The sequence below is a fragment of the Armigeres subalbatus genome, chromosome 1, assembly GCF_024139115.2.
Source record: "Armigeres subalbatus isolate Guangzhou_Male chromosome 1, GZ_Asu_2, whole genome shotgun sequence".
Taxonomy (NCBI): domain Eukaryota; kingdom Metazoa; phylum Arthropoda; class Insecta; order Diptera; family Culicidae; genus Armigeres; species Armigeres subalbatus.
The window spans coordinates 208,786,351-208,805,055 of NC_085139.1; the positions used below are offsets into that span (position 1 = coordinate 208,786,351).

General features: G+C 41.2%; 1 protein-coding gene across 1 annotated transcript in view; it reads left to right on the forward strand.

Annotated features, from left to right (window-relative positions):
* Positions 1 to 18,705, forward strand: part of LOC134205714 (corticotropin-releasing factor-binding protein) — a 127,466-nt gene that overhangs the window by 102,825 nt on the left and 5,936 nt on the right. The window contains exons 4-5 of the mRNA XM_062681255.1: positions 15,055 to 15,495; positions 15,555 to 15,706. Coding sequence (XP_062537239.1) covers positions 15,055 to 15,495; positions 15,555 to 15,706 — 593 coding nt within the window. The remainder of the gene's footprint in view (positions 1 to 15,054; positions 15,496 to 15,554; positions 15,707 to 18,705) is intronic.

Sequence of the window (18,705 nt, forward strand, 5' to 3'; positions counted from 1 at the left end):
GGGCCATCCGCGAATACTACTTATTAACGGATCAGATGAAACGAGTAGCATATTCAAAACATCATGGTTCGTTGCTTGTCCGCATTAAACCGCATTTGAATATTCTTTTTGCGTTCTAACATGTTCTCCTTATCTTCACCGCGTGACTGCCATTTCTTCGTTTCCAGTTGATATGCTACATGGATGAAGTACTCAAAAAATCGTATCCATGCGTGCAGAGGCGACAGACCATACTGAAATGCTTCCCTGTCTTCTTCAAGTTGTCGAACCTTGTCTATATCGTTCATTTCCGTTGGCTTCGCCAAGCAGATGAAGCATCTTTGAGATGATTTTGTACCTGTTAATGCCGAACATATCTTTCCAAAAGTGGCTGAGAATTGAGTGTCCATTATCAGGGGGCTCAATTCGAGCTTTTTGGCGTGGGGGAGAGCGAAAGGTCACTGAAAAAAATATGCTGCCGTAGTCTCTATCTCCTCTATCCATTCCTGCCCTGACAAACATGTTGCTTCTTTCGGATTGAACTTACTGACCAATTCACGAAGTTCTCGAAAATCTGGCCTTCTAGGCAATGTGCGATCAATGCCATTCGAAGGATCTCTTGTAACTAACGTCAACCTTTGTTGTAACCGTTCTATTTCTGCTACTTTAGCTTTTAACTCAGCACTCAGAGCCGCTGATTCTTGTTCCCATTCTAGAGGCATTTCTTTTATTTTTCGTCAAAGTCACAAACTGATCTTTGCGGGGTTTGGACCCTGAAGCGATATTACCAGTAGCTCCAAGCTGGGTCCGCGACGTTAGGCATAAGTACGTTTGGCATAAAGACGTTGGGCATAAGTACGTTAGGCATAAAGGACGTTAGGTATAACGGACGTTAGGCATAATGTACGCTAGGCATAATGAACGTTTGGCATAATTCTGCCTTCTTTATGTCATGGGCTGTTCTTTGGGTCATTTTATGCCTAACGCCCATTATGCCGAACGTACATTATGCCAAACGTCTTCATGCCTAACGTACTTATACCTAACGGGGTATACCCCTCCAAGCTCGCTGTCCCTATCGAGTTCTTCAGATTTCGTCCAGATCACACACTTTACACGCCGATCACTGGCACATGCCCACAGCAACCTTGTGGCTTTGGACTAATCACGCTATTCTTTGGTCGTACTACCGAACACTTCTATTCCAGATCCTTTGTCCACGATCCCACTACGTATGCCACCGCGCGCGGTTGTAAATCCTGTTTACAGCTCCGTTCGAACTTGACCCCACGGCTGAATTCCCACAATTCACACCAAGGAAATACAAAATCGGCCAACCAAAGTGGTGGAATTTCGAATCGCGGCAATAAAGCGACTAGCTTGTTTGCATGCTAAGGGAGCATCCACAAATTACGTAACGCTCAGAGGGGGGCGGGGGTTTGACTGAAGTGTGACAATCCATACAAAAAATTCAATGATTCATACAAAAAGTGTGACATAGGGGTGAGGGAGGTTGGAAATGGCCAATTTTTGCATTACGTAATTAATGGATCTTCCCTAAATGTAGACTCGTTTATTCGTTATAAGAAGCAAAGGTTTGGGCACGCCGGTCCGGCTTATCTTATGTATAGATGTTCTACAATTTTCCCCGGTAGCACCAACTTCCTAAATAGTTTACATTATGCAAACAATTTCTTTTGAAACACATGCGCGCTTTACATCGACTTAGAACTGTCCCCCTAGACTGAGACTCTAGCTACGCTATGTTGGGCGCACCTTCCTTGATGTCAACCCACCATTTGCAGCCCCAACAACGTTGTTTATGCATAAATTAAATGATTTCTCTCGGCAACCTGTAGTAGAAGCCAAAATTCTATTTCTAAGCAAACCGCAAGCAATAGAATCCTCATGGATCGTCATCGTTAAGGGGATACGGGGAGCACGAACAATCATCAAATCTTCATCATTTTCATCATTGAATGCTTAATTTGTTTTCTACAACAAATATGATCTTGAAAAAATATCAGCGGCGCGTGCTTACTCGCAATCTACATGCTGATACATTTACAGTTACATCAAACAACTGAAAACCGAAATAAGCCGCTCCATTGTTACGAGGTGATAATGCTAGAAAGAGAAAAAAGATAGGAAAAATAACACGGTGTATAGTGCTTCCCGAGTCACCTTAAGCACTAGTGATTATCAGCCGATTGACACGGCCCGGCAATAGTGGCTTCGCTTGGTGTCGCTGATGATGTGTAATCACCACGATTATCACCCCATATGTGTAGAATCGGTCGGGTAATAAAATGGCAAAATGTTGGATAATCCATCTTTTTGACAAATGGTTTTACAGGGGTTTAATGCCACTTGAGTTGCACTTAGCGCCCATTAATTTAAAAGCAGCTATCGCTTTTGCTATCATCACTTTCAACAGAATCCTTGAGGGGGTGATTTATTTTGCTGAACTTGTAATCATGACCTTTGCACCAGGAAGAAGTATTGGGGGAGGAGATTTATGAGCGTGAAGAACAACTAAAACTACAGTCTAAGACGAATTAAGTACTGTCCATTTAATTCCACTAGTTAATTTCCGTTATCTTTGCAGATACGTATTTCGACCACAACTGTGTGGTCGTCTTCAGTGTCTTGTACTCGACTCGTAACTTGTAAGTCGAGTCGAGTACAAGACACTGAAGACGACCACACAGTTGTGGTCGAAATACGTATCTGCAAAGATAACGGAAATTAACTAGTGGAATTAAATGGACAGTACTTAATTCGTCTTAGACGGTTTAATACATTCCACTAAAAGAGCTTAATATATTTTTCTAAAACTACAGTGTTGACCCGATTTTGTCTCTTTCCGATTTTGTTATGATTTCGACCCAAATATGTCATCAACTAAAATTATAACCGTCTGTGGTTTATTATGGATCATTTCGGAATTCCTATCCTGGCATTTACGACAAGATATAACGGGTACTGTTCATGCATTTTGTCTTGTCAAGGCATAAACTGCTTTACATTCGTTAAATGAAATCAGAAAAATGAAAGAAAAAAAGTTTTCGATTTTGTCACGTTTCCTATTTTATCACCCCCAGGGGTGATAAAAATGGAATATCACTGTATAATAGATAGGTACTTAATTGCAGTTCATCTCTTCTGACTTTCGTGCTCTCCATAGCCTATCTATTTCAGTTATCGCTTAGCTAGAACCGTCAGGTTGGCTTACAACAAAGTTACTCTGCACGAATATGGAATTACTATGAAGACAATCTTTTAACTAATATGAGTTCCTGAATATTTCAATGACATGGAACTGTTGACAGAAATTTATGTAACTTTATTTAGTTGTCTATATTGCTGGGAAAAAAATTGCAATAAACATAGCACTTAGATCTAAGGGAAAATGAAATACCAATTGATACCAAACAATAATTTATAAAATATGAGTGGACGGAAAAATAATTTGTGGATATTATAATTTCATATTTTCCGCTCGAACGATCACAAAAGGAATTACTTGTGACACAACATAATGCCTGAGTTTTGAAATGTAGAAGACAATCCGTGCAAACAGCCACATCTGGCTGAGTGGCTGCTGTTCCCCTTTTGTCATCATTGGCTTAGTTCTGGAAAGCTAATCATCGTGATATTTTATTGCATACCGTTGTTCACTTCCGTTCTGCCATCTCAATGCTCTTCACGAGACGTCGTGGAAAATTCGTCCAGAAGACAACAAGCGAGCCTTCGGCGGAAGACGTGGCGTGCCATTCTCGCCGAGCCCACCTTGAATGACAGGCGAAAGCAATTGTGCGTCAGGTCAGCTTTTATTACATCTTGCCGCCGTTTCTTTACGTTGACACGATACTCCGTGCGCCATTCAGCAACAGTTAGCCGAGCTGTCCAAAGCCGGATATACTCCTGGGAGGAGGGCTCGAAGTAAAGGTGACAGAAAATTTATTATTGCAATATTTTACGCTGGTAATCCGTAAGTGGGGCGACAGACAAGCATAATGCCATAATAGAGGTATGATGTGACACACGTGCAGCAGTTACTGCACTTCAGTCGTGGAATTGGATTTGAATAATTTGCAATTCTCTGCCAAGCTTACAGCGCTTCAATGAAAGCAAGTGCAGCAAGGTGGACTCATAGTATGAAGTAAGTAGCTCTGGAAAGTGTCTCATCTAATAATGTTGGTGCCGCCCCTAGTATTGAGTCAATGAAGGGGATTATGACACAGCTCATCGTTGAAAGTGTAGACATTTTAGGTCATTGGATTAAATGGCTGTCATTGAATGAGGCGACATTATTGTGACGTTTTCCATCCCGAAGCAGCAGTTTCAAAATGGATCTCGTTGAAAACCTATTAGCTTCACCTAGAGGCACAATTCAGATTGATTTGGTTCAGGAACGCATATGCCTAATATTGGTCGGAGTGATAGAAACCACACTACTGCTTGAGTTTATTCCAATTATTGCGCTAGATTACACAATGTTCAGCGTCCCTGACTAGAAGGTCATAACAAATTATATCGACAAATGTTATTATGTTTAACTCATTGGCGTAAATAAGGAGGGCCCCAGACCCACTTGTGCCCCCAAGAAAATTTGTAAATCGATTTCCAAAATAGTTATTTTTTATATTTTTATATACCACTAACATATTTTCTTATTCCACATTGCATCATACGTCATCTTTGATCAATTTTTCGGTGCAGTATCAAAACAAGTTAAAAAAACAAGTTTGTTTGAAAAAATATACAAATAATATACATATAATAATATAAATAATAAGACATTTTGAAAAATGGAGAAAAAATAAAACTTATGCATATTCATTTATTTATTAAGAAAAGCTTTACATATTGTTCGATGTATTCCTTTATTGAAGTTCTATTTTTAAATGAATTTATTCAACATTGTGCTTAATGAAGATTTTTTCCAACAATTTTTGAAGTGAGGCGACTCCTTTTCTTCGTACAGACCTGTCCTGTCCAGCTATGGGGATATTCTCTCCCATGGTAGGTACAGATGTCGAGGGTATGCACAATCGTTTGAACATAATGTTGAAGAGATTCGGGTAAACTGACTTTCGTTTCTTCCACCAAAGAATCGGGTCGCTAATTCGTGTGAGAAGAGATTCAGATAAATATTTATCCAGCTCAACTCTTGTTGCAATCGCAGGAACCGATGAAACTTTGTTGTCATCAAAATCCTTCCAAATGTCAGATTGCTTAACATTGTTAAATGTTATGGATTCTACTTTGCGAAGTAAAGACTGATAAGCAATTTGGTCGGGGTTCAGCCAAAGCACACCAAGCGTCAACGAAAAATTACCGATTTTTCTGCTCAAACTTTTGTTTATCAGGTTTAATTGATCGCAAATCGTATTGGATATCCCTCAACCCTATAACTGAGAATATTCTACTGCAAATGTATGCTTAAATTGATATGAAAAAACTTCCGTTTTTCTTAAATGAACTAAATTTCACAAGTCAGTCGAAAAGCCGCTTGGTGCGGTTTGGCTGAATACCGACCATTTCTAGACCAACATTTGAAAAGGGCGTAACAGCCAAAATTTATTCCATCTGATTCTTCGTCTACATACATGTGGACTAAGAATCAGAAGGAATTAATTTTGGCTGTTACGCCCTTTTCAAATGTTGGTCTAGATTTTATAACTGTCGTCCACATTAAACCGGTGATCTAGTAGTATGGCCTGTGAAACGAGCTTGTTTTCTTCTCTTCCTGAAAAACGAGTCTCTAAGTCATCCAGTAATATCTGTGCCAACTTCTTGACAACAGAGGGTAGATCCGTATCAATAGTTGAATGTCGTACATGCTTTGCCATTATGTTGGATAGAACAGCAGTTTTCGAAAGTGAAACGTTTTGTTTCAAAGAGATTTCCACGGTGATATCGTCAAATATTTTGAGAATTTTTGTTGAGTGTTCAATGCACTCATGCTTCTCCAAATTTAAACCCGAATCGAGATGTACCAAAGTTGAAACAACGGCCTGTTTATTGGAATGCAATTTAGTCAACATATCTAAAGTAAAGTTGTTATTTTCAATAGATGGCATCAATTCATCGTACACGTTGGAAGCAGGCTTGTTGTTGAAGTCTTCCGACTAGGCAATACGTAAGAAGGACGCAACATGCCAAGGAGTTTCTTAAATTCCTTGTCCTCCACCAGAGAAAACGGATGATATTCACAACAAATCTTTTTAAGCAATTGGATGTCAACTTGCCTTGATTTCAAAGCGGACATAGGCTTGACAACATCAACATAATTTGTCATCAAGTTGTGGTACCATTCCGCCGAAGTAGTTTCGAATTTGATCGCACTAAGTTCTCCTGTTTTATTAACATCTGCCGCTGCATCCACTCGATCAAGCTCTTTTCCCTTAACGTTTCTGTTGCTGTTCGATTCTCGAACATTCGATACGGACGGCTGCTGTTGGAGAATAAGGAGTCCGTTTCAGATTTAGAAACGTATGTTTGGTTTTGAGGTGGCGCCTCAAATTGCTTGTGGATCCCGAAGAAGTTGTGACCAGTTCATGGGAATATCGACATTCAGCTTTGTTTTTTTGTCGTCTTTGTCGCCTTGCAAAAATGGTACCAAATTTGGCTCGAGCACTCGGTTGAAAACATGGTTCGACTTTTGGCTGTACACTCAACCCTCTTTTCACGGCAGTTTATAAGAAGGCACTCTTAGAAACCCAAATAACAAAGTAGATGTTTGTATATTCATCATTTGCCTTCAACAATTGTTCCATTCCAAGTCATCCAACAATTTCCTGGAGTCTATACGCGTTACCAAAGAACCTCAGGTCTACAAGCTTAACGAAAGAGCTGTTATCTCTTTTTAAAAATGGTTCATGCCCTCTTTGATATATATTATACCGAATTCCGCTCCAGGTCATCTACGAATTCCCTGGAGTAAAGGTCTTGAGGTCTACCCGCATAACCGAAGGGCTGTTATCTCTTTTGAAAAATGGTTCATGCCCTATATCAGCGGTTCTTAACCATTTTCTTCAGAGGTACCCCTTCAAACTATTGCATTAATTGAGGTACCCCTCCTGAAAATAGGCTTCCATGTCTCTTGAAAGAACAATTTCAAACCCTTGAATCTCTTAAAAGTAGGCTTCTGCACCTTGATAAGAGGCTTCTGAGCCTCCGCATAGCTTTCGAACCTCTTGCATGGCGGCTTTCGAGCCACTTAAAAGGAGGTTTCTTTTGCATCTCGAAAGGACGCTTCTGAGCCTTTTGAAAGTATGCTTCCAAGCCTATTGGAGATAGGCTTCTGGGCCTGTTGAAAGGAGGCTTACGAGCCTCTTGAAAATAGGCTTCCGAGCCATTTGAAAGTAGGCTTTCGAGCCTCTTGAAAATAGGCTTGCGAGCCTCTTGAAAACAGGCTTCCGAACCTGTTAAAAGGAGGCTTCCAAGCCTCTTGAAAGTAGACTTCAGGGCGCCTTAAAACAAGACTTCCGGCCTCTTGAAAAGAGGCTTCCCAGCCTGTTGAAAAGAAACTTCCCAGCCTCTTCCCGGAAGCAGGCTTCCGGGCTACTTGGAAGAGGAGCCTCTTGTAAGGAGGATTTCGAGCCACTTGAAAGTAGGCTTTCGAGCCTATTGAAAATAAGATTGCGATACTATTGAAAATAGGCTTCCGAGCCTGTTAAAAGGAGGCTTACAAGCATTTTGAAAGGAGCTTCCCGTGTCTCTTGAAAGGAGCCATCCGAACTTCGTGAAAGAAGGCTTCCGACTATTTTAAAAGGCGGCTTCCGAGCCTCTCGAAAGTAGACTTTCGGGCGTCTTAAAACAAGGCTCCCGGCCTCTTGAAAAGAGACTTCCCTGCCAGTTGAAAAGGAGATTCTCAGCCTCTTGAAAGCAGGCTTCCGGGATTTTTGGAAGACGGCTTTCAGGCCTACTGAAAGGACCAGCGAAGGTATCCCCAGGGGTACATGTACCCCAGGTTGAGAACCGCTGCCCTATATGAACTATTAAACCAAACTCAATATGCCTTAAGTAGCCGTTCCTTTCCAGGTCATCCAAGATCTCTCTAGACCCGTCAGCCGCGGTTTCATCTCAAATATGTACTCCGAGTATTTGTCTTTCACTTGTGCCTCAAATGTAGGCATATGAGTTGTTCTAAGATCTCCAAATTGTTCTGGAGTTTGAATCAAATGGCCTACCGAATGATGTCCCCAGCCGCGATAACAACCCAATTATGTAATCCAAGTATTTGTCATTCACTTGAGTCTCAATTTCAGGCATATGAGGTGTTGTAAGATCTCCAAATTGTTGTGGAGTTTGAATCAAATGGTCTACCGAATCAACCATGATTTCCCCCGCCGCGATAACAAACCAATTATGTCCTTCGAGTATTTTTCTTTCACTTGCGTCTCAAATCCAGACATATGAGATGTAGTATGATCTTCAAATCTCCCTGAAGTTTGAATTAAATGGTCTGCCGGATCAACCACGGCTTCCATGATGTCCCCTGCCACGGTATTAACCCAATTATGTCCTCCGAGTATTTGTATTTCGCTTGCATCTCAAATGGAGGTATATGAGATGTTCTAAGATCTCCAAATTGTCCTAGAGTTTGAATCTAATAGTCTACCGAATCAACCAAGGCTTCTATGATGTCCCCAGCCGCGCTAACAACCCGAGTAGCCAGTGTTGCGCTGAATCATTATCAGACGGTAATGATTGAAATTTTCATGTGAAAAATTTTCACATGAAAACAGTAGGTGAGTTGTCGCCAGCGACAACTTCTCAAATTATGTACTCAAACGATAATAAACACAGAATTTTCATTAAAACATTAATCTTTACTATGATCAGCTAATTGTAAATCTTCTATTGACGTTATGGTTTCATGGTAGTAAGGAAAAAGAGTTCGAAATGTAACGGTAAGTGCTTCAAATCAAGATACGATTTTCAAACGATTCTTAATCGCTGGCGAGTTTTTATCACTTGATAATTTAAAAGTAAGAGCGTGGGTGAGTTTGATCACTTGAAATTTGATTTTTCCCAACCCTGCGAGAAGAACAAGTCAGACAAAAATTGTTTTAGCAATTTGATTGTGATTAAATCCGGCCATGCCCTCTTTGATCCAAAGAACCAAAGTGAATACGGTTTCAACTATTGTTCCATTTCAGATCGTCCATGAATACCATCCATCCCTGAAATATAAGCCTTACGGTCAACACGCGCAATCAACAGGCTGTTATCTCTTACAAAAAGACATAATGGAAGTCTTGGTTGATTCGGTAGAACATTTGATTCAATCTCTAGAACAATTGGTTTAAGAAAAATATATTAAGCTCTTTTAGTGGAATGTCGGTCGTCAAGCTCAGACCCGACCGCATTGCGTAGGCAAGAGCACGCAACTCAAGTTCAGTTCAATCGAAGGTAGTTGCCTATTTCCGGGGATTAAACCACCCGACTTGGACGTTAATTTACAATGTTATGAAAACTCATATGTGAATATGTACGTTATGTGGAAGATATTGATTTGGAAAATGTATTGGAGGTAACCACTTTCCCTTCGATGGGACTCGAAACCATGACCCTACAGTACGAATTAAATACGCTTAAACCAGATACGATTAAAGTACATCGCGATTAAGAATTTTCAGTCAGACCGTATCGTGCTGTGCGGTTCTTTCCTCTCTTTGCTGAAGGAAGTTTTTAATACTACCCGAAGCTATTTTAATTTCAACAGTGCTTCTCAGCGCTATTTGTACCTACTGATCCCGTAACGATCTTTGCTTGAACCTGTGCCTTCGTTTTAGGTTGAAACCGTTTGCGGAAGTAAAATTCCGACAAGCGGTGGTAATCCTGCAGGGACACCGTTCTGGAAAAAAAAACCTCTTAGAAGGTCACGTCTCCGCTCAGCAATGATCATTGATAAAAACAAGAGGAAGGGTAAGTATCTGAATTCTCCACTTCCCGAAAGAAACAAGGTTTCAATACCGCCCTGCCAAAGCGCGGAAAAAGTAGAAGGAAGCTGGAGACTTCAGATGTTCCTTCTAACTCTAATATTGAAAATAATTTTTCTCCTATCGAACTGAGCAATCAAGTTCGATTTGATTCATGACGAAATTGAGCAAATCGAATCTACCTCTAGCCCAGGTGATTCGATCCATGCGAAGAAGCAAATGATTCCGCCAATCGTGGTATCTGTTGCCGAGTTTTCTGGCTTTAGGAATGAGATTTTGAGTAACCTTCAGGGGATCAAGGTTTCATTTCAGTTTGCCAGGAAGGGTGACTTCCGCGTTTTGCCGGGATCCTTTGACGATCACAAACGTTTTCTTCAGTAATTAACTGAGAAGCGGCATAAATTCTTCACATACGACGACAAAACTGAGCGATTGTTCAAAGTTGTCTTGAAAGGTCTCCCCAGTGATGATAAATCACTGGATGAGATTAGAATTGAAATTTCTCAATTATTTGGATGATGAAAAGAAATTTCGCTTTGGTACTTCCCAGAGGGGTATTTATCAAGAATTGTATTTAGTTCACTTTAACAAAAGTGAACTAAATAATATGAAAAGTTTGGAAAAGGCCTGTATTATGTCCCATAAACGTGTTACATGGGAACATTTTCGCAGGCCTGGGGAAATTTCTAAAGCCCCACTCAGTACCGTAAGTGCCAAAAGTGGAGTCACCGAACTAAACATTGCCACATGGATGCTAAATGCATGATTTGTGGTGGAACCTCTCACGCCAAGGACGCCTGTCCTGTGAGAGAAGATACCAATAAATTTAAATGTGCTAATTGTGGGGGCAATCATAAATCCAATTTCTGGGAATGCCCTCCACGCAAAAAAGTTTTGAATTCCCGTGCAAAATTGATGACGGGAATTCCCAATCGGATCCCAGATTCGACCGGTAGAAAATTTTCAAACGCTCAAAATTCGAAACCATTTACCCACCACAATCAACGAACAAATTTTTCTCCTACCTCTCACCAAGTAACGATCAGTTCGTTGAATTCTAATTTTTCAAACACGCCCACCTATGTGAGCATCGCAAGGGCCTCATACGCCTGTCACTGGTGAACAAAGCTCGTGTACTCTGCATCGTAGCTTAGAACCGGTGTTAGGGCGCAATCGTTAATGCGCACATATTTATTATTCGGTTAGTTACTACAAATAAATTCTTCTTCGAGTCCCTATATTCAAGCAGGTATCTCAAGCATTCCACATCGTTATATTTCTGCATGATTGAGTGTTTAATTTTGATAAAATATCGAAAACCAAAGTGCGCATAAAAATTGCCTCGCCATAACAAAAAGGTGGTAGAGAATTAACACTGTTGTTTACATTTTAGAACCAAATCCAGATGTCGCACATGTCGAGGTAGAGCTTCAGTGCTCCGCCTTCTCCCCCTGGAGCATCGCTGCAGGCAGTGGCAGGCAAAATTTCATTTCTGAAAATTTACCGACGATGAATGATTTTCATAGCCATTTTTCAACGGAAAATAACGTTCGTTCTCAGGTAGCCTGCTTCCGACTTTGATTTTCTAAATAAACAATTGCATCACATGATTGATGCAATCAAGATTTTTTTTATGTATACAGGTTATCCGACTTGTCAATATCCCCAACTCAGCCATCTTGGATTTTTGTATGGAATTTATGCTCGTTTGTTTACGTTTTGCACTGAAAATGTATGTTTCCCCCCCGCGCTGGTTATTCCCATCTACTGACGAAGTCGGATAACCTGTACATAAAAAAATCTTGGATGCAATGTTCAAAGCAAATACCAAAACTGAAGCTGTTCAGGTTGGTATCAAATTTACTCAAAGAATTGTTATTGGACTTCGTTTTAATGGATCCAAAAAAATTTAAATATTCTAAATTGAAATGCCCGCTCTCTATAGGGTAAGGAAGATGAATTATTCAACTTCCTATCAGTTCATAATGTGCACATTGCCGTTATAACTGAAACATATTTAAAACCTGATCTTTTCATCAAAAGAGATCTAAATTATTTTATTCACCGTCTTGACAGCGACTGTGGTGATGTCGCCATTGTCTTTAATAGACGCATCAAACATAAATTATATTCTTCGTTTGAAACCAAAATTTACGAAACCTTATGAGTTTCTGTTGAAACAAATTTTGGACAATTCTCTTTCAGTGCTGCCTACCTGCCGTTCCAGTGCAATGGGCAGCAAAGGAATTTGTTGAGAGCTGATCTTCAAATTCTAACTCGCAACCAAATCCAAATGTTTCATAATTGGTGACTCCAAACACCATTCATGGAATCATGCTCAAAGTAATCCCAATGGTAAAGTTTTATTTGAAGATTGTTCTGCGGGATATTATACTATTCAATATCGAAATCCTTCAACAATTGATTTAGTTTTAACGGATTCAAATCAGCTGTGTGGCCAATTGGTAACACATGCTGACTTTGACTCTGATCACCTTCCTGTGACATTTGAAATCTCACAAAAAGCCATTACCAATCCAATCAGTTCTACTCTTAATTATCATAGAGCTAATTGGGATTTATATAAAACGTTTATCGATAGGAATTTCGATGTTGACATTCCTCGCGATACCAAAAATGATATTGATGATGCTCTCGTATCTTTGTTAAATTTATTTGTCGAAGCCAGAGGCATCGCAATTCCTAAATGTAAAATTAAATTCAACTCCATTATTATTGACGAGTCTCAAGTTCCAATTGGTGCTAGTTGGCGGCATAAAATTTGGAAGAGTACCTAGTAGGCGGCATTCAGCAATGTGATTGCGCGGTAGTTGCTACAATTCAGCTTATTGCCCTTTTGGTAGATGGAACGCATGGCACTTTCCATCCACTCCTGTGGCAGATGTATCATTGGTATCTTGGAGAAAGTTGTAGAAAAAGTTTCTACGGAAAATTTTGCTATATAAACTTCGGTTCTATCCGTTGTAGAAGTCAAGATATGGGTCGTTATTTATTAACGACCACCAAAAACCAGGTTTTCACGATACTCTTGTCAATATATTTTTTAGATTTTTCAAATGTTCTACAAATTTGTTCATCGTGATAAAAAAACATGAAACTTTCGAAAACAGTTTCTTCTTATTTTCAGTATTGATGAAGATATTGAGAATTTTAGTTTCAAAAATGAGCATTTTGACATCAACTGCATTCATTTAGGGGCAAAGTGGAGCAGAATTGTTATTAGGTAATGAAAAGAATAACTCAAGCACTAATAGTTGCATTACAACATTAATGTTACATAGCTTGCAGTAAGTGCCGTGTTGATATTTTTTCTTCTTCTTCTCGTTATATAGAAAAATCAATTGATCTGTATTTCGCATTACCATAAAACGGCTGTAAAGGTTTTCTTCATTCCTTAAGCAAATTTGTTCAAAATCAAATCGTCACTTTTTTTTGCCAAACTCATCCGAACCAACTCGTAAACTCAGGAGAAACGTTCTGCTGTAGTGAAGTTCTAGCAAATGGATGTTGCTTTTGTTGGTTTTAGCCCCTACGACGATGGACGGAGATAGCTACCGGTCCCTAAGCGAAAACTAAAATATTGCCTTCGAAAGCATTTTTTGCTGTCGTATATTGAATTCAGGAGATATGTCTGGAATACGAGCAAAATGCACGAACATATGTATTTTTACAAGTATAAAAATTTCGGTTATTTGTTATCAAACTAAAAGTTTACCAATATGCATAAGAGATTGGAATAAAAACTGGGTAAACACAACCTTTCAAAAGTTCCCTTTCTTACTACATTAATAATAAGATGATATTGATTGTACATATCACAAAGGAACGTGGGTCTGTAAAGTCTGAGCCTACCAAATAAATGAACTTGGAAAGAAAAAAAACCTTTTAAAGTATAAGAAGCGTTCCATTCACTGTAAGTAGATTAAGTCGGGCCCTCCTTAGCCGTGCGGTAAGACCATCGGCTACAAAGCAAGACCATGCTGAGGGTGGCTGGGTTCGATTCCCGGTGCTGGTCTAGGAAATTTTCGGATTGTAAATTGTCTCGACTTCCCTGGGCATAAAAGTATCATCTTGCTAGCCTCATGATATACGAATGCAAAAATGGTAACCTGGCTTAGAAACCTTGCAGCTAATAACTGTGGAAGTCCTTAATGAACACTAAGCTGCGAGGCGGCTCTGTCCCAGTGTGGGGATGTAATGCCAATAAGAAGAAGAAGAAGAAGAAAAAGTAGAAGAAGAAGAAGAAGAAGAAGAAGAAGAAGAAGAAGAAGAAGAAGAAGAAAAGGCGGAAGAAGAAGAAGAAGAAGAAGAAGATGATTAAGTCGGTGTTCAAGCTTTATCAATGACGGAATAGAGGAGTCATACTGTAGCAGATTGGCAGCAGCCTCATATCAATTGCCGTTATAATAATTATTTAATATTATATAATTATAATTATATAATTATAATAATATATATGTATATATATATTATATAATAAATGAAATAATTTGTAGTCGAATGTGCATATGTATTTTTATGAATTGTTTCGCATAAGTGCTTTATTGTTTACAGTCCGTTAAAAATGTATGCCATTATGAAGCTTATAAAACCGGCAAGCAGATAGGTAATAGTCCTTGCGACTCGCAGTCCAAGCAACACCGTCAGATCGTCACCGAGTTAGATGATACTATCGGGTCGGCAGTTAAGTTCAAATTGAAGTCATGATCAAATTTAGATCTGTTTGTCAAGTTTAGTTTAATACAGTCCATTAGTAGAAGAATAAATTGTCTTTCAATCAATAACAGTGTCGTTATAAGCATGAAGAACCTAACAGAAAACTTGGTCAAATTACTGGACAATTATCCCCCAAAAAGAAGGTTCAAACCCGACAATCAGTCACTCACGAACGCGGATATGTGCGTAAACAGTCGGGTTTTAATAATTGTTCTCCTAAAAATTGCTTTCTTATGAAAATTGAAATTAATTTGAATTAGCGTTGGGGAAGTACTGTAGGAAATAGAATACACAGTAACTTTCCAGCATGCTCATGACAGGCACTTGATTCACCGAAAACGTCTTACCCAACGCAAATCCTTTCCCTTTTTTCCACTTACAGACTGCATGCACGTGACATCCGAGGAGGGTGAGTTTTTCTTCAAACGCACGGCCCCGATTGTCGGCACTCCCAAACACGGCCGCCTGGTGGATATCCTGACCATGTCACCGGCAATGGAAGTGTGTGGGGTGTACTTCGTTACCGATCCGGACAAGCTGGTGGAAGTCACGGTGAAGCGAATGGATGTCAACTGCGACACGGGTGGGCTGATGTCCTTTGTCGACGGTTGGGAGCTGAACGGGATGTACTTTCCCACCGAATATGATCACCCGAAGAGCATGGAGAAGCGCATCAGCGAGTTCTGCAATGACCCCAAGATGTGGCCGTACAGTCCGGTGCGGAAGGCTTTCCGGTCGAGCCAGAACGCAGCGCTGGTGCAGTATCGAATACCGATCAGTGGCTCGTTTACGTTGTCGGTGCGGTATTTGAACAATCCGGACCGTGAGTATTGTACTGGGATTGAATTTTTGGAACTAATGTTGAATCAGCATTTTTTCCAGCTTGCAACATAATGGCGGAAGGAGTAGCACCTTTCTACACTATCCGGAACCGTGGACTTCACCGAAATTGCTCAGTAACAGCAGTTTTTCCAGCAGTCATGTCGGTTGTTGGCGTGGATGTTGGCGGACGAAAAGACGGTGTAAACTATGATGTAAGTGCAATAAATAATTAATTAACAACATCTAAACCAATCTCATTACAAAACATAAGCTATTCCAATCGCACTACAAATCCATTCCAAATAATTTCCAATTCAATTCTAATCAAATTCTAATTCAATTTAAATCCAATTTTAATCAAAACCCAATCCAAATCAAATCCAATAGCAACCAAATTCCAAAGGAATTATCATCCAAATGCATTCTTATTCCAATTTCATCCTAATCGAATTTCAATCAACTTCCAATCCAATAGAATTGAACTCCAATCTAGTTCTAACTCAGATCCTATTCCATCCAATTCTAAATCTATTTCAATCCAAATACAATCCAATTTCAATCCAATTCCAATCCAATTCCAATCCAATTCCAATTCAATTCCAATCCAATTCCAATCAAATTCAATCAGTTCCAATCAAATCCCAATCAATGCCAATCCAATTCCAAGTTCGACAATCAGATTCCAATCCAATTTCCAATCAATTCCATTCCTATTCCAGTCAATTCAAATCCGATTCTAATCCGATTCTCATCTATTCCTAATACAATTCCACCTGGGTTACAGTCCAGTTCCAGTCGGTTCAGTTCCAGTCCAGTTCCAGTCAGTTCCAGTCAGGTTCCAGATCCAGTTCGGTTCCAGTTTCAGTCCAGTTCCAGTACATTCCAGTCAGTTCCAGTCAGTTCCAGTCAGTTCCAGTCCAGTTGGGATCCAGTTCCAGTCAGTTCCAGTCAGTTCCAGTCAGTTCCAGTCAGTTCCAGTCCAGTTCAGTCAGTTCCAGTCAGTTCCAGTCGGTTCCAGTCAGTTCAGTTCAGGTTCAGTCGGTTCCATCAGTCGGTTATCCAGTTCAGTCGGTTCAGTCGGTTCCAGTCGGTTCCAGTCCAGTTCCAGTCAGTTCCAGTCAGTTCCAGTCAGTTCCGGATCCAGTTCTGATCCAGTTCGGATCCAGTTCTGATCAGTTCATATCCAGTTTCAGTCAGTTCCAGTTTCAGTCGGTTCAATCCAGTACTCCAGTCGGTTCCAGTCCAGTTCAGTTCAGTTTCAGTCGGTTCCAGTCCAGTTCCAGTTCGGTTTCAGTCTAGTTCAGTTCAGTTTGATCCAGTTCCAGTCGGTTCCAGTCCAGTTCCAGTCCAGTTCCAGTCAGTTCTGATCGGTTCAGTCCAGTCAGTTCCAGTCGGTTCAGTCCAGTTCCAGTCAGTTCCAGTCCAGTTCCAGTCAGTTCCAGTCAGGTTCCAGTCAGTTCCAGTTCGATCGGTTCCAGTTTCAGTCGGTTCCAGTCAGGTTCCAGTTCAGTTCTGATCCAGTTCCAGTCGGTTCCAGTCAGTTCCAGTCCAGTTCCAGTCAGTTCCAGTCAGTTCCAGTCGGTTCAGTCAGTTCCAGTCGGTTCCAGTCCAGTTCCAGTCGGTTCAGTCGGTTCCAGTCAGTTCGGTTCCAGTCAGTTCCAGTCCAGTTCCAGTCAGTTCCAGTCGGTTTGTGATCGGTTCCAGTCAGTTCCAGTCGGTTTCCAGTCGGTTCCAGTCCAGTTTCCAGTCAGTTTCAGTCCAGTTCAGTCAGATCCAGTTTCAGTCCAGTTCAGTCAGTTCCAGTCAGTTCCAGTCCAGTTCCAGTCAGGTTCAGTCCAGTTCAGTCGGATCCAGTTCAGTCTCAGTCCAGTTCCAGTTTAGTTCCAGTCAGTTCAGTACAGTCCAGTCAGTTCGGTTCAGTCAGTTCCAGTCGGGTTCAGTCCAGTTCAGTCGGTTCCAGTCAGTTCCAGTCAGTTCCAGTCGGTTCCAGTCGGTTCCAGTCAGTTCCAGTCAGTTCCAGTCAGTTCAGTCCAGTTCCAGTCAGTTCCAGTCAGTTCCAGTCAGTTCCAGTCGGTTCCAGTCAGTTCCAGTCAGTTCAGTCAGTTCCAGTCAGTTCCAGTCAGTTTCAGTCGGTTCCAGTCGGTTCAGTTCGGTTCCAGGCCTGTTGCAGTCCTGTTCCAGTTCAGTTTCAGTTCGGTTCCAGTCAGTTCCAGTTCAGTTCCAGTTCGGTTCCAGTCCAGATCCAGTCCTGTTGCAGTCCTGTTCCAGTTCAGTCGAGTCAGTTCAGTTCAGTTTCGGTTCGGTTCCAGTTCAGTTCAGTCAGTTCCAGTCAGTTCCAGTCAGTTCCAGTCAGTTCCAGTCGGTTCCAGTTCAGTTCCAGGCCTGTTGCAGTCCTGTTCAGTTCAGTTTCAGTTCGGTTCCAGTCCAGTTCCAGTTCGGTTCAGTCAGTTCAGTTCCAGTCGGTCAGTCCTGTTGCAGTCCTGTTCCAGTTCAGTCGAGTCAGTTCCAGTTCGGTTTCCAGTTCAGTTCCAGTTCAGTTCCAGTTCAGTTCAGTCGGTTCCAGTTCGGTTCCAGTTCAGTTCAGGTCAGTTCCAGTCGGTTCCAGTCAGTTTCGATCCGGTTCCAGTCAGTTCCAGTCAGTTCAGTCGGTTCAGATCCAGGTTCCAGTTCGGTTCCAGTCAGTTTCCAGTCGGTTCTAGTCGGTTCCAGTCGGTTGATCCAGTTCAGTCGGTTCCAGTCGGTTCAGTTCCAGTCCAGTTCCAGTCCAGTTCCAGTCCAGTTCCAGTCCAGTTCCAGTCAGTTCCAGTCAGTTCCAGTCGGTTCCAGTCAGTTCAGTCCAGTTCCAGTCAGTTCCAGTCGGTTCCAGTCCAGTTCAGTCGGTTCGATCTTGTTCCAAGATCGGTTCAGTCAGTTCCAGTCAGTTCCAGTCGGTTCAGTCAGTTCCAGTCAGTTCCAGTTCGGTCCAGTTCCAGTCGGTTCCAGTCAGTTCCAGTCGGTTCAGTCCAGTTCCAGTCCAGTTCCAGTCGGTTCCAGTCAGTTTCCAGTCAGTTCCAGTCAGTTCCAGTCAGTTTCCAGTCAGTTCCAGTCGGTTCCAGTCAGTTCAGTCCAGTTCCAGTCAGTTCAGTCAGTTCCAGTCAGTTCCAGTCAGTTCCAGTCAGTTCCAGTCCAGTTCCAGTTCGGTTCCAGTTCGGTTTCAGTCAGTTCCAGTCAG